This window comes from Lynx rufus, unplaced genomic scaffold (genome assembly GCF_022079265.1).
Source record: "Lynx rufus isolate CCGP_SWC_20201006 ecotype Redwood Valley unplaced genomic scaffold, mLynRuf1.p SCAF_2, whole genome shotgun sequence".
Classification (NCBI taxonomy): Eukaryota; Metazoa; Chordata; class Mammalia; order Carnivora; family Felidae; genus Lynx; species Lynx rufus.
The window spans coordinates 151230585-151252880 of record NW_025814834.1 but is presented as its reverse complement, the minus strand read 5'-3'; the positions used below and the strand labels follow the sequence as shown (position 1 = coordinate 151252880).

The 22296-nt window shown below is 37.2% G+C and overlaps 1 protein-coding gene across 5 annotated transcripts in view; it reads right to left on the bottom strand.

The window, feature by feature from the left end:
• Window positions 1-878: 878 nt before the first annotated feature.
• The window catches only part of SSX2IP (SSX family member 2 interacting protein), a 44009-nt gene continuing 22591 nt past the window's right edge, over window positions 879-22296 (bottom strand). Inside the window, exons 5-14 of one of the 5 annotated variants that reach the window (XM_047085316.1) lie at window positions 20584-20694; window positions 18824-18959; window positions 16968-17043; window positions 16708-16897; window positions 13191-13341; window positions 11333-11469; window positions 10859-11032; window positions 7934-8048; window positions 6998-7163; window positions 879-3605 (exon numbers count right to left, since the gene is read on the bottom strand). In XM_047085316.1, coding sequence (XP_046941272.1) covers window positions 3431-3605; window positions 6998-7163; window positions 7934-8048; window positions 10859-11032; window positions 11333-11469; window positions 13191-13341; window positions 16708-16897; window positions 16968-17043; window positions 18824-18959; window positions 20584-20694 — 1431 coding nt within the window. In that variant the 3' untranslated portion in view covers window positions 879-3430. Of the gene's footprint in view, window positions 3606-6997; window positions 7164-7933; window positions 8049-10858; window positions 11033-11332; window positions 11470-13163; window positions 13342-16707; window positions 16898-16967; window positions 17044-18823; window positions 18960-20583; window positions 20695-22296 lie in introns of all 5 variants that reach the window. The other 4 variants (XM_047085315.1, XM_047085317.1, XM_047085319.1 and 1 more) reach the window with 4 other exon arrangements.

The window sequence follows — 22296 nt, the reverse complement described above, 5'->3', positions numbered from 1 at the left end:
AGGCTCCAGGCTCTGAGCCATCAGCCCAGAGCCTGACGCGGGGCTCGAACTCACAGACCGCGAGATCGTGACCTGGCTGAAGTCGGATGCTTAACCGACTGCACCACCCAGGCGCCCCTGCAAATGCATTTTCTATTACATAGTACTAAATGGTCTTGTGGGCAGAAAATCTTACACCGCTTTGCAGGTCAGTATTTTGATTGTAAAAAAAAAAAAAAAAAAAATGGAAACCCAGCAAAACAAAACGGTACTAATTACACAGTACTTCCCATAGGAAATCATGCAGACTCTTTAATTAGAAGCCCAGCCACGTCACTGTCGCGAAATGGACATATACGGTTCTGCAACAGAACCACCAGTCCAAGTTTTATTGAGACTGAATGAATAGCAGTAAATGCTATTTCTTTATTATAATTTTGGTTTACATAGCCAGTCTTCCATTCAGCTCAGAGGCTCTTGGTGGCAGAGTGCGTGCACTTAGTCTGTCTTCCTACCCCAGTATCTAAGAATGTAGTAGAGTAAGCCCTGAATACAACAGGTACTTCATAAATGCTTACGAAGATTGAAAAAAATTAAGGACAAATATAGGGAAAAATATATTTACTAGCCTTCATGACCCATACTTACCTTAAATCCAAACCTAGAAACATACTTTGAAGATTTTTACAATAGGGCAATTGCATGAAGGGCTTCCTAGTTCACATCGTTCTGGTTATACACACACAACCTCTCCTGGCTTCCTGGGGCACTCTCATCATGCACCATGGAATGTGTTTTCCTACAAAAGCCGTGTTCCCACAAGCCTATACACACGTCTGGTAAGCAAAGGTAGGAAACGTGGAACTCTTTTCAAGTAACAACTGTTTTTAATTGCACCAGAAGGAAAACAATTTGCTATGGACTATTCTGTGCATCTAAACATTTTAATACATTGCTTCAACAAACAAAGCAAAACAAGAAAACAAAAAACCTACTTATTAAGTTAAATTTTAATCTTAATTTTCTGCTATGATTCTTCTAAATTTCTCATCATCATAAATTCAAGATACAAAAGTTTAAGAGTAGGAAATAAAATTTTTCTCTTAAATTTTCTTTACCGTTTTCGTCCTTTGAAAATTCAAAATGGATATGCCATGTAAAAACAAACAAGATTTCAGTTACATATTGATGAACAAGAAAACATTTATCAGGAGGACTTTGAAGCTGAGGCTCCCTGTGGTGCCATCATGTAATCATGGCTTAATGTAAGACCGAAGCATAGTTGAATTATTAGTACCTTGCAAATACCTAGAGAAGGGGAAGGGAAACAAAATTCTAGGAGTTGTATGTGTGAAGTCAGGAGTTTTCCAACACAGAAGGCATTCCAATCATCAGGGAAGTTAAGCGTGATTGGGAATCGCTGGGAGTTGCAACTTACAGTAAAGCAAAAACTGATGCTGTTCAGTAAAAGCTATAATGTCTAGCAGATCTATGCAGATTTTTATTAAATACATAAGTAACCTGGCTTTCATTTGACTGTTTCTTTCACACCTTTTATTTCAAAATAAGTCTCAAGAGATTGTTCCTTCCAATATGAGAATTCAACCAGCTTAGAATGGAAACAGAACAAAAAATAGATGCTGCTTTGTAGAAATCCATTTTTGTCAAGTGCATTATTCGCTGCAGTAAGATTTATTTTAAAAATTAAAATGTTCTTTCCTGGCAAAGTAGATCATGGAAACTCCTGCCAAAAAAATTCTTGATAAATGGATCAATGACTATTCCTAAATTTGATTGCCTTTCTTTGATCATATTATTGCTCAATAGTTAAAAAAAAAAAATCTCAGTTGTTTCCTCCTTTGGAATATGGTACAATCTCAGAAATTTTGTATCATTTCTAATATTTTAAACTGTGAAGAAGTGACCATGCATCGAACGGAAGGCAGTGACTGCTTTGCTTTCTAAGAGCCAGTTTTTTGAGACTATAAACGTGGCTATTGTGTTACAAGCAGTTTCGCTGTCTTATAAGATATTCTATCAGCCCTGAAAAAAATGGTTGCTACACAAACTCTTAGATCTAGTGAACGATGACAAAAATAAGACTTTTTCTTTTCTTAGCATGATGGATTTAAATGGAACACCCCTAACAGGGTGAGTGTATATAAGTGGTTGAACTACTAGAAAATGGGAAGGCAGGTAAGCTTTACAATATCTAGCTAGAACTGGGATCTGTATAGGCTTCTACGTACAAAGACAAACAGGGTTAGGCACTGAAGCTTTTTGATACAAATTCTGGGAAAGAACCTGGGCCTACATTTATTATCATCGGTAACAAGAAGAAACATGCAATCAGTTCTGGAAATGAGATGACACAAGTTTATCCAGAGTATTATATTTGGATAAAATCTGATGCTTTTTACATTGTCAGATTTCTTTATCATTTGTGGCAAATACTCCATTGAAAAATTATTTAAAAATTACTGGCAACTATACAAAGCCCGAGCTGGTACAGATGTTGCAGTGCTAGTCCCCATCTAGTAAAGAGAAGATCACCATTCTGATATCTTAAATATCTTCTATCATCCCACGTATCTTAAACCGATATTCTTAACTTGTTTTATTCAACGGTACTTTTATCTTGCCTCTATTATCCTATAATCAAAAGTCCTTTGAAAAATTATAATATCCTACATATATAAAAGTCTACTGCTGTAGAAATCTCAAAAATGCAATGTCAGTAATGTTAATTATCTGAAGAAGTCAGCTTCATGGAACAGCTTTTGAGTATTTATTGCTCAGATGCATTCAAAAAATTCTTAAACATAATGTGGCAATGGCTCTAATACATCTGTAAACAGAATACCACTAAAAAAATTTTATTGGCATGAAATACTATAATTATGGATGTGTAAAATTTTTAAATCTTAAAGCCTCTTAACATAATCATGTATATCTATGTACAAAACATACATAAATTTCACTTTATTTAAAACATATGAAAGAGGAAATTTCAAATCACACTAAACATAATAAATATAGAACTTGCTTTGTTAAAAATCTACAGTATACATTCAAGTAAAGGCTAAACTTCCAATGCCAACTATATAGGAGACAAAATTAAACATTTACAATAATCAGTTTCCTAAAAGTGCTATTTTTAATACCTATAAGAGGAAACTCATTCTAGTGCTTCTGTTTTCGACCAAACATATACATTCCTTTATTCACAGAACCAGATGCTTCTGTTACTAAAAATACATTATCCAAAGCTTTTATATCCTTTTAAATAGATTTAACATTTTAGCTCTTTGGGGGAGGAACAGGAAAGTCCAAACAAACAACTCAGACCACCTTAAATTAGTAGAGATGACTGACTTTATGACACACCCTGTTTCAACTTAGATGTGAAATCTGATGAACGTGTTAATGAAAACAGTTCCAGTCCACACGTCTAAGGTAAGTCATCTTTTTCAACATGGGAGTTGGTGTAGGTCAAGGAGCACCCACTATAGCAACCTTCCTGTGACTCAGGTCTCGATGCCATGCTCCACTTCTGATTTGCACATTCTCTTCCAACCTGATTTGGTTTAGTTTCTTCAGGAGTTATATTCAGTACGTTGACTGAACTATTAGGAAAAGAAAGGCAGATCTTAATAACCATCTCCTCTTTCTTTTATACTTAAGCTAGGCTTGAATGTCTAAAGTCAGATTGCTCCCTTGTCCGATGCTAAGTCAATTGTGAAGATACACAGATAGGGAACAAAGAAATGTTTCAAAATGGCCTAATTTATCACTTTTATCGTATCTATCCATCTATTATTTTTCTGTTTACCCACTTATTTTATTTATCTCTTTGGTTTACTCGGAAGCGCTCTACCCAACTAATGCCTAAGTCAGATACAGGACACGTGGGCTTTGAAAGCCAATGTCCCTCCATGTCCCCATCTTCCTGCCACTATTTTGTAATCTGTTTTTTTTATACACACATCCATTTGTACATGCAAGTTGTCCTCTACCCACCCATTTACCCACACAGCTATTTAATGAGTGCCTACAAAAGTAGTAAGGAGTCCAGACTCTGAAGTCAGATGGTTTAGGTCTGTACACCAGCTGAACCACTTACTATGTCACTGTTTCTTCAGCTTCCTCAGCTGTAAAATGGAAATAATAATAGTATCTATCTCACAGGGTTGGATGGAACTGAGTTAACACACATTAAGTGCATACACCAGTGCTGAATTAATTGTAAGTGTCAGGGAGTAACACTCTTAGGTTCTGAATGTGGACACAGCTGCTACCCTTCAATGACACAATCTGAGAGCTATGCTCTGTGACCATCTCAAAACAAAAATAGCTGGTTAAATGATTACTTTCGAATCTAAGGGGTTAAGCCAACAAATATATTTTTATCAACTGAGTATCTTTTTTCCCCAAAAACGGGTTTTTCCCCCATAAATGTGCATTTTTTGTGACTTTGGTTTACTAACTCAACCTCGATGTGGCAATCATCTTATTACAAACCCAGATCTAAGGTGCTTCAGGAGCAAGGAGTCCAAATTTTCCAAATAACTTAAAATTTTAAGAACTATGTCAAGCTGCAACAGCTTCTCTCCTGAAACTAGTTACACAACTCTTTTCTGTGTTTTATATTCAGAGGCCAGTAACCACAAATATTAATAGCTCAATGGAGTTTCTTGATGCTCCAAAGTTCTATTTCTATGCCACTGATGTTGTTTAGTGTAGCCCTTGGAATATATGAAACAGAAAAGCACTTTTATAAACCATTTATATTTACATATATTTTTATGTTTATAGCCTGCTGAGGGCTTATAATGGACCAAGTACTGTTTTATTTTTTTTTTTATTTTTTTCAACATTTTTTTATTTATTTTTGGGACAGAGAGAGACAGAGCATGAACGGGGGAGGGGCAGAGAGAGAGGGAGACACAGAATCGGAAACAGGCTCCAGGCTCCGAGCCATCAGCCCAGAGCCCGACGCGGGGCTCGAACTCAGGACCGCGAGATCGTGACCTGGCTGAAGTCGGACGCTTAACCGACTGCGCCACCCAGGCGCCCCCCAAGTACTGTTTTTAAATGCTTTATATGTATCATCACTGAAATCTCATAACGCCCTATTATATAGGTACTAAATGTTGGACTTATCTTTACTAAACACAAAATAATGTCTTCAAGGAATGTTATGTCAAATATTTCATAACTAAAAATTAGATTTAAAAGAATTTTATATACATAAAAATAACCAAGACAAATGCTATGTTCTCTCTCAGATATAGAATGTATTATTTGAAAATGGCGACTAGAATTTGTGTTATTTACATAGAGCACTCTAATTGGTCAAATTTGGGAGTTTAATAACACTCCGTATAAGAAAATACTCTGAACTTACAGTACCTTTTGATTGTAAATTCAACTTTCACTTCCGATACTCCCCCCATTAGTCAATCCGTTGGTTGAAAAGCAAAATATATCCCAAATCCAGTCATTTCTACCTTCATGTTATGACCCTTGTCTAAACTACCGTCACCTCACCTTGACTCCATTAATGTCTCCTAACTGCATCTCCTGACCTACAGGACTCACTCCTACAGTCTGTTTTCCAAACAATAAAACAGTCATCTTTTCAAAACATATCTTTTCCACTGCTTACAAATCTCCAATGCTTTATCTGTTGCCCTTAGAACAGTATCTGACCTACAAATAGAGATTGAAATACTTTACAAATGAGGGGCACCTGGGTGGATCAGTCAGTTGAGCGTCTAACTCGTGATGTCTGACTTGTGATTTTGGCTTAAGTTATGATCCCAGGGTTGTGGGATCAAGTCCCGTGTTGGGCTCCGTGCTGAGGGTGGAGCCTGCTTAAGATTCTTTCCCTCTGCCCCTCTCCCCTACTCTCATGCGTGCTCCCTCTCAAAAACAAAAACAAAAACAGCAACAAAAAAACCTTACAAATGAACTGCCAGGTGTGTGTATGTGTATGGGGGCAGCAGAGTGGGGTTATGTATGAACAACACGGTCATAAGTTGGTAATTGTTGAAGCCGGGTGATGGCTATAAAGGGCACCATGACCTTATTCTCTCTACATTGGTATATATTTGAACTCTTGCATAATAAACTTTTTAACCCTACTCACCCAGGACCTTATAGGATGTGATCCTTGCCTACCTCCCACTATTAACTACCTCCTACCTCTTGGTCTTGCTAGCTAACAACACTTGCCCTCCACAAACACACCAGTGTCCTACACCTCAGGGGTCCCTACACTTGCCTGGAGGACTCTTCCCCAGGCTCTTTTTTGCCCCTCAATATTTAGAGTCTTAAACCTTTTAAAACTCAACAATATGTACAGTGTCTTATCCTTTTTAACCTTCATATTTTTGTTCTGAAATTCATTTATTTAACAATTCTTGGTCCAAGGGCTAGTAGGCTTCTTCAACACTTAGCTCCACACCAGTATCTCACTACCACAGGCAAGCGTGCCCCTGCTTTCTGGGGCACCTACCAAACTGGCACGTCCTCATGCCACTGTCCTCTGCTTTGGTTAAAAAGGAAAGATCACCACCACACTTTCCAAGGTATCCCTTTGTTCTTTGCTATTCCTCTGTCGCTAGGAATGTTCTTTCTACTTAATCTTGGAATAGGCTCTGAGGTAGAATAGTGATATTATACCTTAGAATATGATTTAACAATTTGAGACAGAGAAAAATACCAAAATGCATCAGGTAATAGAAGTATGTGGGTTTCCTGGGGATAGGGAACAAATTTTTTAGCTCCCAGAAGACAGGGACCAGGATCTACTTTGTTTGCTACTGCATTCCCAGCACCTAACACTGTCCTTATATAATGGCTACCCAATAAATACTTGTAGAATGAATCAATCTACTAAATTCCTCTCCAAAGCCACTATTGTTGCTAACACTACAGATATGCCACCTTTCCCTCAGCAGTGCAACTCTAGCAATGGTACAGATATGTGCAAAGATCACCCACAGACCAATACCTATGTTCAGATGCACAGGAACGTGTCTGGCAAAAGTCTGAAGTAGAAGGAGAAGCGGGAAGAGACTTCGTAAGTTTAGATGTGCAAACTGGAGACCCGTTAGACATATTCTGAGGCTTCTTTTGCCGTGGCCTTGAGTGCATTGTAAGACTGTCCCGATCAGAACCTGTTAAAAGAAAGAAGAAAAAAAGGCAGTCCCTATGGTGAGGTATCAAATATAGTGAAGGTAATTAACTATGATCACCTGAAGGGTAGTGAGGTGTGAGATAGAACAAGTTAATGTGGGTGTTCACTTGAGCCCTTGACTCTAGTCTTGCTAATCTTGCCATCTCTTATGCATATTCCATAAACATCTAGAAGGATTTAGTTTTAAAAATATTTGGTGATCTCCAGGGGTGCCTGGATGGCTCAGGTGGTTAAGTGCCTGACTTGCTTTCGGCTCAGGTCACGATCTTGCGGTTTTGTGAGTTTATGCCCCACATTGGGCTGTGCGTTGATGGTGCAGAACCTTCTTGGGATTTTCTCTCTCTCTCTCTCTCTCTTCCTCCCTCTCTGCCCCTCCCCTACTAATGCTGTGTCTTTCTCAAAATAAACTAAAAAAAATTTTTTTTTAAGTATTTGGTGATCCCCAAAGTTTTATATTAATAATTTACAGTATTTTATTGACATGCATTTTCAGATTAAAGGGTTAATGGAGGGGCGCCTGGGTGGCGCAGTCGGCTAAGCGTCCGACTTTAGCCAGGTCACGATCTCACGGTCTGTGGGTTCGAGCCCCGCGTCGGGCTCTGGGCTGACGGCTCAGAGCCTGGAGCCTGTTTCCGATTCTGTGTCTCCCTCTCTCTCTGCCCCTCCCCCGTTCATGCTCTGTCTCTCTCTGTCCCAAAAATAAATAAACGTTGAAAAAAAAAATTTTTAAAGGGTTAATGGAGTACTCACTTCCTGAGAAGGCACTGAAAAGTTTCACATTTTCTGAGTTCTGGTGGTCAAAGGTAGTCATATTTAAAAACTGTTGCTTTAACCAACTGGCTCTTTCTTCTTCAAATGCCTTTCTCTGTCATAACAAGCAAACCAAAGAAATACTGATCAGTATTTCAACATTCACACCGGTGCCACTTCCCATGATTTCTGTAGCTGTTGGTGTTTGCTTTCTGGCTACCATCTATATTTTGTAAGTCATATGAATTAACTTAAAAAACTAAGAAAAACTTCATTTAAGAAAATCATATTTAAAAAATAAAAATTTACCCATCTCATCTAAAAACCAACTGTTATTTTCACATCTATTTTAAATAAATTCAAATGGATAATGCAAAAAAAAAGATAGCACATTAGAATTTTTGAACACACAGAACATTGTAAGTATAAAATTACAAATGACAGAAAAATACCCACTGTAAATTAATCACGTGAGAAAAAGAAGCTATGACCTCACCAGGCATCGCTCTCAGCCTCCAACCATCTACCAGCACCAGCAGCCACCACCACTAAACCACAAGAGGGCACACGTCAGACCTTCCCCTTCCCAACAGCCAATGATAATCCTCAATTCTCCCTCATCCCTCAGGTCTCTCGTGCTTCCTTCCCATCCTTCACTGGCCCCACTGACCAGAGGCAGACAGACTGTCCTGCAGAGAACTGGGAGTGGTACAAAAAGTAGCTAGAGGATCTCCCGGAATAGGACGGATACAGGGATTCAGAAAAAGGTTTCTGTAAGACAGGAGAAAATGCTGATGCAAACGGATTTTATTTTCTGAGAAAGGTAGCTATTGATAAGATAAATTTTCACAAGTGTGGAGGAAACCCATGTCAGCTAAACAGCATATATCTTTCATTCATAAACACTAATACAAAATCATGCGTCCCCAGACATTTGAAGAAAACGAAGAGCATGAAAGAAAAAGAGCCAACATAAAGAGACCTGACTATAGGTAACAGTTCAAGAGCCTTTCGAAAAAATATTCTAACACAAATGACCAGATTTATGAACACCTGTAAAACAATATAATGCTCTACAAAAAGAAAAAAAATGAGGACATCAAAGACTTGAAAGATAAATTCTAAAATAAAAACTTCTTGGATGAAATGAAGAGTTAAAACTGATGGTGCTGAATATCAGGTTGGTGATGTACAAGATAAAGGTGAGAGAATACCCTTAAATTCAGGACATAAAGTCAATCTATGGATGTAGTCAGAAGGCCAACCATTTGTCTAATAGAAATGTTTGAGAATGCAAGGGAAAAAATACAGAATCAAAGAAAATACTCCAAATTGAAGAAATACAGTGTCTTCAGGCTAAATTACCTAGATATATCCTCATAAAATTTTGGAACTTTAAGAATATAAAAAGGAGAAAAGAAGAAGAGAAGGAAAAAAATAAAGCACAGGATATCTACAAAGTATTGCCTGTAGGTTATATGATAATCGGGCTGCTTATTTGCAAAACCAAACAGCAGAAGAAATGGAATAATGGGAAACTGAATTCTATATGCAGCCAAACCAATCACATATGAGTGCATTTTTGGATATCCCAAAATTCAGAATATTTTTTACTCACACAATACTTACAAAAAAATTACTCAAGAAGCTAATACAGCAAATTGAAAAAGGAACCCAAGAAAGTAGATAGTGTGAGCTACAAATTGAATGTGATTCAGGAAATCCTAAGCTATAAAGTCAAAAGATTCACTACACAGTGGTACACGAAAGATTCTCTCCAAGGTGGCAAAGTCTTATTAACATAGAGTATTTTCTATGTGATCAAACATATTAGTAGGTTACAGAATGAATAATATTTACAGAATCATGATGTCATCAATGTTCTTTCCATTTTTAAGTCTCAACCTTAAAGTACATACACCTGGATTACACCATAGGGCAGAGGACAAATGTGGGAACACCCAACGATGAGAAATAATAACCACAGACAAAACTTGGGAAGTAGAAGGGCAAGAGAAGGGGAACAAGGGTAAGTACAAGAATGTCTTCATCTTTCATTGCGGGGATATGGTACTGCCTCAAGTCAAGCACACGTGAAATGGAAGCATCAAACATATTATTTAAAAAAGTCAACCAAAAGAAACCATTATTTAAAAGTGGTTTTAAAAAAGTATGAAGTATGTATGAAGAAGTCATATATAGAGATGAGGAACAGCATAGATGGGAGTTGCGGTAAGGACACTACATTCCTTATCTTTCATAGCCGGTAATCAATAGATTGTTATCAAGAAAACAAAGGCTGAAATACACTAAGGTTAAAACAGTACTTCTCAGAAGAATTACGAAGTTCAAACAGTGGTGACTTCTGAGGAATGAAATTGGTGGTAAGAATGGAGGACATTTGTTCAGTTTGTGGTTTTTTGTAGGAGTTATTTTTTAAACCATGTTCACACATTACTTGTGTAACTTTTGAAAGGGAAATATGTAGGTTAATATATCGTTAAGTCAAAAAGCAAACTGTAGAAGGTGTATGCACACATCCCTGGGTGAGGGGGAGAGGGAGAACTTTTGTACTGCTTTTTGATGCCCACAGTGGGAAGATAACAAATGTCCCAGAGAGATCTCCTGTGTGAAGCTAAACACTGACCAGTAGAAAGCCAACAAGAAGGGGATAACAGATGCTTAGAGTTTCCTAAAAAGAAAAGTTTCAATTCCCAAATCTGGTAAAGGCAAAACGACACCCTTCTATAATAGTTCACATGCTTACAATCCTTTCCAGTTTGTTATTTATAAGATCGCTGGTGAAATACTTTAGGGAACAACTGGATGGCAAAAAAACAATGAAAGGCAGAACTTCGATACATTCTGCCGGGCCTCCCCAGAACTTGCAAAAGCTCTACAAGGAAAGCTAATTGTTTAAGATACCTCCAATCCTAGGCGGATAGCCGCTTCTGTAAAGCTTCGTCTTTCCTTTTCAAAATTCTTTTTTTGCTCTCTAAATAGGGACCACTCTTCCTTGAGGCGCTCCTTTTCTTCCAACAAGTAGCAGTCTCGAAGCAGTGAAGTGGTGTCGTCATCACATGCAGTAGCAAGCTGCTGCTATTAAATTTTAAAACATAGTAAGTTCCAGAAGATCCCCGCAGCACCCCAAGTTAAAGCAAGGGACGGCAGGTCAAACTTTTGGGGAAGGACAGAAATGATGAAGAATCAGCAAGTCAATGGAGGACTCTCATTTTCCACTTGGCAAAGCCCCGCCTCAGGAATGGTACGTAATGTCCCTGTTAGTAAGCCCAGAACTTAGTTTAAAGCAGAAAAATGTCAAATACTACATATCTTCTGAAATAAAGGAATAAGGCCCTTTACAGGGGAAAACAGCTTTAAAAGGTAACTCACATTTACCTGTAAAAGCTGCTGCTGAGTTTTAATCATTTCTTTACATTGTTGAATTTCCAACTCGAGTTTTTCAGTTTCTTGTTCATGGTCTTGTCGTGAGATTACGTCTTCATCATTGAAACCTTCTAAGTGTACCTTTGAAACTAACATAAAACCAGTAATTTGACATAGGTTTTACAGCCTCCACTCAGTTTATGGGGCGCCTGGGTTGCTCAGTCAGTTAAGAGTCCGACTTTAACTCAGGTCATGATCTAACAGTTGGTGCGTTCGAGCCCCACATTGGGTTCTGTGCTGACAGGTCAGAGCCTGGAGGCTGCCTAGGATTCTGTGTCTCCCTCTCTCTCTGCCCCTCCCCCACCTGGTGCGCACTCTCTCTCTCTCTCAAAAGTAAATGTTAAAAAAATTAAAAAAAAAAACTCTCAGAATTTTTCTAGAATCTCAACAGGTTTTCTAAAAGGTATGTATTCCCTTTGCCCTCTAAAAATTTCATAAGCTATAATAATAAAATTAAATTTATGGTATTTTACCACCATGAAAAAATGTAAAAAGCAAAGCAACTATAAAGGATTCAGGACAACTACAAATTCATACTATTTTTTGGACTCAAATGATATCTTTACTAGTTCTACTATGAACATTTAATTTGTAATCTGTATTTATTCAAGATTATGTCCTAATTAAAAATGGACAACCTATATTCACAGAGGAGAAAAATAATTAACAAATTCATAAACTACTTTCAACACTTCTTCAAAGATCAATGCAGCACTACAAATCTTGCTCTCCAATATTAAATTCAACAAATAAAAAGTCCAAATATACTTGCTATTTACTAATAGACTGGGACTGAAATCAACAAAATCTCATGTAAATTAATTTTGGTACAGAATTTTGTTGATTAGTCTTTACTACTAAAGACAACTGGCAGTGAGTTTGTGACTTCTGACATTTAGAATAAATTTCCTTTCAACAGACTTCATTTACTGAGCAGAAACCTTAATTTTCTTGATTTAGAAGCATGCAACCTTCAAAAAATATAAAATGTTAAGAATACATTCATCAATGTAAATTTATACTATCTATGGTGACAGGAAATAAAATAATACATTCACTCTTAAGTGAAAAAAAGTGTAGAAAGAATACCTGGTATTAGGTTTTTGTTTTTCATATACATATATTTTTTTCATGTGTTTGTTTGCTTGCTTATTTATTTATTTATTTATTTATTTAAAGAGGGAGAGCACAAGAGAAGCCCAACACAAGGGCTTGATCCCACAATCCTGGGATCATGACCTAAGTCGAAATCAAGAGTTGGACGCTCAAATGACTGAACCACCCAGGTGTCCTGTTTTTTATATATTTTTAAATAAATTTTGTAAATGCCTACAGAAAAATCAAGAAAGATATGCACCAAACTGTTGAGTGTTAGCTATAGGGAACAGAAACCTGAATATTCTACTTCATATACTTCCTAATTGATACTTTAAACCTCTATTATATTGAAAATAATTTAAAAATAAATTATTAGGAACCTAGAAGTATGCAAGTATCTAGAAATAATAAGCAACAGGTTTATATTTATACCACATCATGATTAATAATTCTTCATTTCCAAGATTTAGTAAGACACTCAGTTCACTTCATTCAACTGTATACTGCACTCAGAGAAAGATTCACTCTGAAGGCAAAGTATTTTCTCAGTGGGGTTCAAACCTCACCTCTAGAAGTAGATAGAAGCTTGATTATCAAACTACCAAACTGAGTTCGAGTACTTCACAGCTGAGCCCATAACGTGGCTTTCTAAGTGACTGAAATTAAGAGCTGAGTGTCAACTCACTTTGCATGCACCGAGGCAGTAAGTTACCTTGGTTATCAAGCTTTTCTACATGACTTTTCAAAATTCTCCACTGTTTTCTGATGCTGTTGGTAAGCTGCTCTCTCACAGTTTCACAGGAAAGGTCCCACATACTCTCCCTACTCAGTTCCCCAGCATCTTCCTCAGCATCAGAGATAACCTACAAGCGAGAGAGGTGAAAGGGAAAGACCAGTATCTTAAAATGGCTCTAGATACTCAGGCAGTAGTAATTATCAGAGATCCTTATCAAAATCATTTCTGCACCATATCTTAAGCATATGTGACCTAACATTTAAGATAGAAATTGTCCAATTCAAGTCTCTTCAAATGTGAATTTGAATCTAGTGATGAGAGTCAAGGAGCTGTATGAGGAAGTTATTCATTACCTGTCCAGTGCTGTGTTAGATGCTCTCATATGTTAATTAACCCTCAAATCATGTTGTAATGTGGGAAAAATGAGGCTTTCAGAAGTAGACACACTGCCCGATATCACACAGCCAAGAGGCAGAATGGAGATCTGAAGTTAGATCAACTTATCTCCAGTCCTAGGCTGTTTAAATAAATAAACCAGTGAAGTTATCTACAAAGTAACTGTGAATCCTATTTTTTTCATGTAATTTTTAAAAAATAAAACCAGAGATTATTTTCCTTTTTACTTTACCAGCACATTAATCATAGGAAAATATAGCAACCACGGACATATGATCACACAGAATCAAAGCAGGATAAAGAACATAGGAAAACAGTATTAAAATATATCGAAATAATCTATAGCTACATAAACAATATCTATTAGACAATAATAATATGTATATAATGTGCAGGTATATATACATATATTATATATATATGCAGGTATATATATGTCTGCATAACAATCTGCATGGTCCTATTTTATTATTAACATCCAAGAAAGTGGACAGAGATCTACTTTACTAAACTGAACAGTAAATATTTTGCTGGGGGAAAAAAACAAAAAACATAGAAGATGAGAAGAAATGCTGGTTAGGCTGTTCCTGCATGCAGATGCAGCAGGAATGAGTGAGTGACTCAGTGTGGAGAGCTGTATCAATAGTGTGAGGTCAGCAACGGCTGCCAAAGTCAAGGTCTCCCAGGGGAAGCAGGTTGGGGAAGGGCCCAGCGTGGAGCTCACTATGACTCTGCTTCTTGCCAATCAATCCTCTGGAGCTACTTGCCAGTAATTCTTCCAAGAAGCTATACCTTCTATGTGTTAAAGCATACCAGAATACTATAAATCCATTACTTAAAACATTAATAATAATAATCGCTTTACACTCCCCAGACTAAATTAAATGCTAAAACCACAAAATGAAAATAAAAAGTTACCTTGAATCTTGGGCATATATTTTGGCTACAATTAAGTAAGAAAATAACTAATAAGTGAAACCTGAAGGCTACCTAGGCATTCTAAGGTTATACCTTACTCCCTTACTAAAATGCTCCAAAATCCTTAAAAGGACTGATTTAAATTATAAGAGAAAAAAGATCTAGAAAAACAGACCTTTTAAAACCAAGAAATATACTTAATTAAGGGTACTTCTCCAAACTTAAACATTTGCATTATTAAGAATTACACAGGATACTAACCCACTGGATGAGTAGTGGTGAGTAGAGGGAAATTTAAATATCTGAGGAAGGTCTCCTTGATTTACTACTTACTCTTGCTGACTGAAAGCTGGTACTGTTTGTAAAGGTTGGGCCAAAACCTGAAGTAACTACAGGAGTAACAGAAACTATGCTAGCTCTGGGAAGGCATTTGTGGATTTTCACAACGAACCAAAAAGTGATAGACTTTGAGAGAAAAGGCTAACTCAATATAAAGGTCAAGAAGGTCCCAAACTGGAGAGTTTAAAAAGAACATCTAGGTAATGATTTTTTTTTTTTCTGAGAGAGAGAGAGAGAGAGAGAGAGAGAGAGAGAGAACGCATGTGTGCAAGTGAGCGAGGGGCACAGAGAGAGAAAGAGCATCCCAGGAGAGGCAGAAAAGAGAGAGAGAGAATCAAGGCTCGAACTTATGAACTGTGAGATCATGACCTGAGCTGAAGTCAGATGTTTAATGACTGAGCCACCCAGGTGCCTCAGATAATGATTTTTTTAAAAAAGAAAGAAAATAAGAGGTAGAAGAGGGTAGACTTATCAGCAGGACTGATCTGTGACACCACAAAGTAAACAGTCCCCAAATGTAGGTTTAAAAACAAGTTCTGATGGACTTGCTGACAATTAGCATTTTCCATCAACATTGCTATTTTCAGATTTTAGTCACTTGGTTGAATCCGGAATTTAAACATGGAAAGCAATTAAGTTAAAAGAAGTTTTCACCATGATGTGACTTGTTCTTTCAGACCTCTGCACGTATCATTCCCCTTGCATCACATGCTTTCTACTCCCAAAACATACACCTACTTATTTTTAAGAACCACCTCAAATTCACTTGCTCTCTGATGCCTTCCTTGACTGCCTCACTTGCTTTGTTCTGCACACTGCACCACCCTGTTATAGCTCTTAACAAGTGTAACAGTTACTTTTCTACATGCCCCTTCTCCCCAGAAGAGCTTCTGAAGAATGCAATGGACTGAATGTGTTCTCTCAAATCTGTGTTGAAATCCTAACACCCAATGTGTGGGTATGCGGAGGTGGGGCCTCTGGGAAGTGATTAGGCCATGAAAAGTAGAGCCCTCGCGAATGGGAGGAGTGCCCCTACAAAGGGATTCTGGTGAGCAATCCTCCTGTTTCTGGGCATGTGAGGGTACAAGGAGTCAGCAATCTGCAACCTGGAAGACCTCTCTCACAGACACTGGCCCTATGGGCACCTAGATTTTGAACTTCCCGGCTCCAGAACTGTAAAAAATAAATTTCTGTTGTTTTTAACCACCCAGTCCATGGTAGTTTGTTATAACAGCCCCAACTAAGACAAAGGAAAAAGTCAAAGTCCTTTTAGCCTTTTCTTTCCAGGGACCAGACAACAAATTTATGGACTGAATGATTAGCTGGTTCCCAAAGTTAATGAATGTTTCACTCTCTGGAAAGCAAAGCATGCTTAAATACGTAACACCTAAACTAAACTATTTAGAGGATATTCAGCACAGTACTTAAAAACATGAACTCTGGGGTAAGGCAGACTTGGATTTAAATCCTGATTTTGTCCTGTGTGATACTAGGTTAATTAGACTAAGGTGCCTCAGTTTCCTCAGCTATAAAATGGGGGATAATTATAATATGAAAAGCATCAAATTATAAGAATGAAACGAGACAATACTCATAAAGAGCTTAACACAGTGTTTTGGGCACAGATCAAGTCCTTGGAAAATCATCTCCCTCATTTCCCAGCGCATGTCTAGAAACATATCGGACAATTTTTTGGGTTGTCACAGTGATTGGGGGTAGTACAGCAGTGAGTGTCCTGTCCAAAACATCAGTAATGTCCCCCACTGGGAATACCTATCTAATGTTTTAATTGTTCGACTTAGCAATCCAAAACTGTATTAGAGAGGAAAGAGCCACTTACAGTTCCTGTACTATCATCTGCTCTTTCTCTAGGTTTCTGCTTTTGGGGAGAAAGAAGAGAAATCATTTCCTTTTTCATTTGCTGAAGAACCTTCTTAAGTTCAGCATTTTCCATTAGGATTTGTTTCTGACGATATTCATAATCATTCAAGAGAATTTTATACATTTCATCTTCATTCCTGAGAAAGAAACTGTCAGCATGAAAATGCAGTTATAGAAAGAAAAGTCTGATGAAATGTATCAATTTAAATTGGAACTTACCTGGCCTCAGTTTTACCCGTCCTCCAGGAGCCTCTTTTTCCATCAGCTCTCCCCACATAATTTAAAACTTCCATAGCTACAAACATGAACATGCAAAACAAAACCAATTCTTAACATACATACGTTTAAGTGTATAAAACCCTAACACACTATATACACACTGGAGACCTAAGTCAACCTGGTGCAGATTAGGATTTGGGCTCAGAAAGTCCAGGGTTTCAAGTTCCAGTTCTCCATTACTGATAAACACTGAGATCTTGACAAGTTATTTACCTGCTAAGCCTGTTTCTTCATCAATACAGTGGGAATAATGAAAATATCTACCAAAGAGTTGTTGTGAAGAGTAAAAGATGTTGCTAAAACACTTAAAGTACTTGATAAATATTATATTATCATTATTAATTTTATCTTCGGGGTTGGCAAACTATGGCCTGCAGGCCAGATGCCTGATTTTTGAAATAAAGTTTTATTACAACACAGCCACACCGTTTGTTTATATACTCTTACACCACAAGTGCAGGGATGAATAGCTGTGACAAAAGGCCACAGACTCCACAAACCTGAACACATTTACTATTAGAATCTTTATAGAATAAGTCTGCCAAGCCCCGCGTTGTCATCATCATCAAAGGAGCCAAAGCCCCTGACAGTATTAATTTCTCTTCTATCCTAGGGGGAGATGGAAGCAGTTGGCATAAGAAGGAAAGAAGATGACAATAAGTTACTGTAGTTTTAGGCTTGATAAAATCATTATGAAAATACCACTTCCAGGTAGGTTTGGACTAGGAGACAGCCAGATTCCCACCAAATAAGAGCTCTGTTACCAGAGTTAAATCTTCAATAAACTTCTCTAATTAGTACACTTCATACTTCTGGCATTTCATCTTGCTCTTTATTTAATTCACGGATGAACATGAGGTTAACCAATGAAGTTTAAGTTTGATTACCTAAAGATTTCCCACCTTGTCTTAATAGCTTACCCCACTTCCGATTTTCAGTAATGTTTAAAATAAGATAGCTGAATAACTGAGTCAATAGTGAGCTGCCTGCTGACAGCGGACACGGCCCACCATGTGACAGCTTGGGACATCTGCTCATCAGCTGTCATGTCAGCAAGTCCAACTGAGCTCCGTTTCCGAAACCACGGTTTAGGGTATTACTGTAGCGTGCAGGTTAGAGGACAACCTGCAGCCCACGTGGGAACCACTCTTCAATAAATAAATGCACACATTTCCTGTTCTGCATCTCACCAGGCCAGTAAAACCTTGCGTGTAGCTCGATTTTTGTGTGCATGGTTCCACTTTGTAATCTATGTCATGTACCTGAAATTATGCTTGGATGATGTAAGCTGTAAATTAATTTTCAAAAGAGTAACACTAGAAAGAAAAAAAAAAAACGTAGGCACAAACAAAAGCATAATGTCCACAGTCCCTTCTTTAGACCAGCTGCTTCAAAAATGCGCAGCTACATTTAAAGGAAATGACATAGATGATTTGATGTGAAGAATAATTTTGCAAAGTTATTTCTAAAATCATATACTTTTTTTGGTACTCAGAAACTCATCTTGCCTTTTCATATTATCAGTTCTTTGCTATAGAAGATTAGAATATCCTCTGGCTTAGTTTTTTCTCTATGGAACCACAACTGCCATATTAAAAAAATATGTAATTCTTATATGCAACTAAGGAGTTGTCTCAATTTCTAGTTTATGTGGATATATACCGTCTAGAGACATTTTATGAATAAGGCATAAAAATAACACTTCATGGGTTGTTGTGCTCCATCTATTCACATTTCTTTCTTAGCATATTAGCTTATGCATTTACTTTGCTCTACCTCAGCCAGTTGTTTCTTACCTATTTTTTTATCCTTCTTGTTCATAACAAGTTGATGCAGACGCTCCTTTAATTTATTATATTCACGTTCTTTTCTCTTCATATCATGATTATATTGAGTAGCTCTACTTGCAATGATATTTTGTAATTTTTGTACCTGAAAAAAGCATTTTCCATCAAATGAGTCCCTTTATGACTGACAATCCCCCAGTTAAAATTTATAAATTCAAAAGAGAATAGAAGTCCTAGCATTCACCTCCTCATAAAATAGTTTACTCTAGGATTATTCTTTCTTCTCAATAACCACTGGAAATCACTTTGAAAAGTATCATTAAGTGAACCACAAAGTTTTTATTGTTTAATTCTGAAACTTCCAGAACTCCTAACTTTCGAAATTATCTTTTTCTACCCTTTTTACTCTACATTTAGAGTCTGATCATTTAGAAGCCAGAAACTCTTACAGAAGTATTAAAGTGATCAGAGCTTCATCTGAAACAAGAATCAATTGATCATTTGTAGTGACTTCCTTACATTACTTACTTGAACCACTTTATTCCCTATAAATCTGTGACAAATTAGCCACAGCACATCACAGCATGTAAACAGGTTTATTTTTTTGTTTTGTTTTTAAACAGGTTCATTTATCTGATCACAAACAGCTCTCAAATTAGAGTAAGCCCAAATAGCAGACAGAATCCAGTTCAAATATTTGCTGAGTACCCACGATATGCCACACCCTACTGTTCAATGTTTAGATCTACTATGGTTTCTCAGGCAACCCTTGATAGAAAGCATGTTCTATTCTATAATAACATTTTTAATCTCCAGTGAAGATGATCACGTTTAACTCAATCCTTACTAAAGACTAACTACATTCAAACCACTTAAGTGTAATCAGCACATCAAGTCAACATTTTTCTGGGAAATAACTCAAGAAAATGTATAAGCAATCTTGCAGTTTAACTAAGATATTTCATTATCCACCAACAGAATATATTACCAGTCAAATATGATAAAATCTGTCTAAATCACTATAAGGTCATTAATGAAATATGCTCCCTTAGAAGTCCTTAATTATAGTTTAAAAAAACATACACAACACTGAAAATATTGTATTTTTACAGTTATCAAGTGGTCAGGGATCAAAAACTGCAGAGCAGTAAGAACATAATGGTTTCTTCATATATAAATTAAAAAATAACTTCAAATGCATGAACTCTATAGATCTAAATACTAAGTAACCACTATAGCAGAAATGAGATTATAATTATGGTATCATTAGCAATCAGAAATAAGATTTTTAAATGTGAATTCCTTTTTTTAAAAACCAATAACTCTTAAAAAAAAAAAACCAATAACTCTTGTGTCCATTTAGTCAAGTAACTGCTTGACTGTATGAATAATGGATTTAAGATAAAGAAGAGGGATGCCAGATATTAAACAGAGATATAGCAGAGAATAAAAGATCTCCATTTAAAGCACCCCTGCCCCTCGGAAAAAATATCAATGCATTTGAGTCCAGGCAGACATTACAGGACACTGGCTGTCACAAGCTATGGACCACTACACTAAACCAAATGAATCCTCTTGGAGCAGGGATGACACAGAGAGTTCCTGACCTCAGTTAAATATGCTGCAGTGGTGTAGAAAGAGGTCCACCATACCAATTTGACAAAGGATGAATTAATGATTCTTGTTTTAAGGTAGCCGTTATGGTCACCTCAAATCAAAGAAGAAAAAAAAAATCACTCAAACTTTGTCTTCAATAACTGACAACTCACTTCATCTTTTTCATTTTTCAGTAGCTGATGCAAATTCCGGTTCTTGCACTGTAACTGTCTGTCTCTTTCCTGAAGCCCAATCATTTCTCTCCTGGAGGTTTCCAGTTGTTCCTAAAACATCCACATGCAATCCTGATTAAAATTAACACAGGACTCAGAGCAAATGAATTTTTAGAAGAACAGTATAAACAATGTACACATACTAGGGTTCGTTAGCTAAAACTGCAGTTCAACGGCACACAAAATGTTTAGTTAAAACAATTATTCTCAAACAATACTATAAAGTTATAAATTTATTTAAATTCCAAAATGTTGTATGTATCTGACAAAAGAGTTTCAAAGCAGATCCCTTGAAAGGCTCTTCACTTATTCAAGTGATGCTGCCACTGGACACTTTTAAAATTTCCTTTTAGTACTTTGTAACATGGCTACAGCACACTCTTTGAGAAAGAACCAAAGTGATTTGGAGCTAAGTCTAAAGAAGATGGGTGACCAAGCAAGCAGCAACCCTTCAGGTCAAAAAAAGTGAGGCTCAGCACAATACTAGTTCTCCCTTGCAAGTGGGAACCTCTGAAGATTTTCTCCAGAGAGGAACGGCAGCATTGCTGGAATCAGTATGGGATAAGATGCTCACTTTGAATTCATTCCACACATTCCGTGAGGAAATGTGCCAAGTTCTGCATGAGACCATTGGAATATTTTTAAAAGCCTCTTATCCTTATAAAATAGAAAACCCACTCAACTTATGGCATAAGTGACCATAAATGCCATAAATGACAACTTGCACAATCTCTTTAACAATGGATTCCTATAAATTTAGGAATTTATAAAATTTAGGAATACAACTTGGATAACTAAGGCTGTCAGAATTTTTGGCACCTTCTTCTCTGGAGTGCTGAAAGCTTCCTATCATGCCAGACCATTTGGAATGGCTGAACTTAAAGGCACTGGGCCAGTTGACATGTCCCACATGTCAAATCAGATTCACTCTGAGTAATTATCAGTGCTTTACCTGAACTCACTATCATCCCTGCAAATCTGTACACCCCCCTGCTATATCACTTAATTCAGTAAATCATACCATCATCCTCTGTAAAGTTGACAGAGACCTGGCTGGTATCTTAATTCATGACTCTCTTTACTCCCCAAATTCAATTTTTCATAGAATTCTACCCATTTTACCTCCTAAGTTTGCTTAATATCTCCCTTTTACCATCTCCACTGGCAAAACCTTTCTGGCCTTAACAGCTGCTAAGGCCTGCTAACAGCTGTCCTTTCCACCATGCCTTCTAGGCTCCCTACTTCCACCCCAAACACAAATCTACACCTCTCCCATAATTTCTCCACCCTACTGCCAAACTGGTATCTCTACACGATGCCCACGATGCCTTCTCTTGCTTACGTTCCTTGGTGCCTCCAGGTTTCTGCACAATGTGCTCACATCATCTGATGCCTGGGTCCCAGCCCCACCTATCCGTCTTCATCATAATCATATAGTTCAGCTCCTACAGGGCTACTATCTGTTTCCTAAAAGTAAAATCCTCTCTCATACCTCTATGCTTTAAACAGGTTGCACCCTCTGCCTAGAATGTCTTTTCCAAACATTAGCAAATTTCTACTTATTCCTCAAACCTGAGATCAGTGTTAAGTCTCTGTGAAGCCTCCTTTTACCTCCAAGAACAATTAATGACGCAAATAATCTTAGTTCCATGT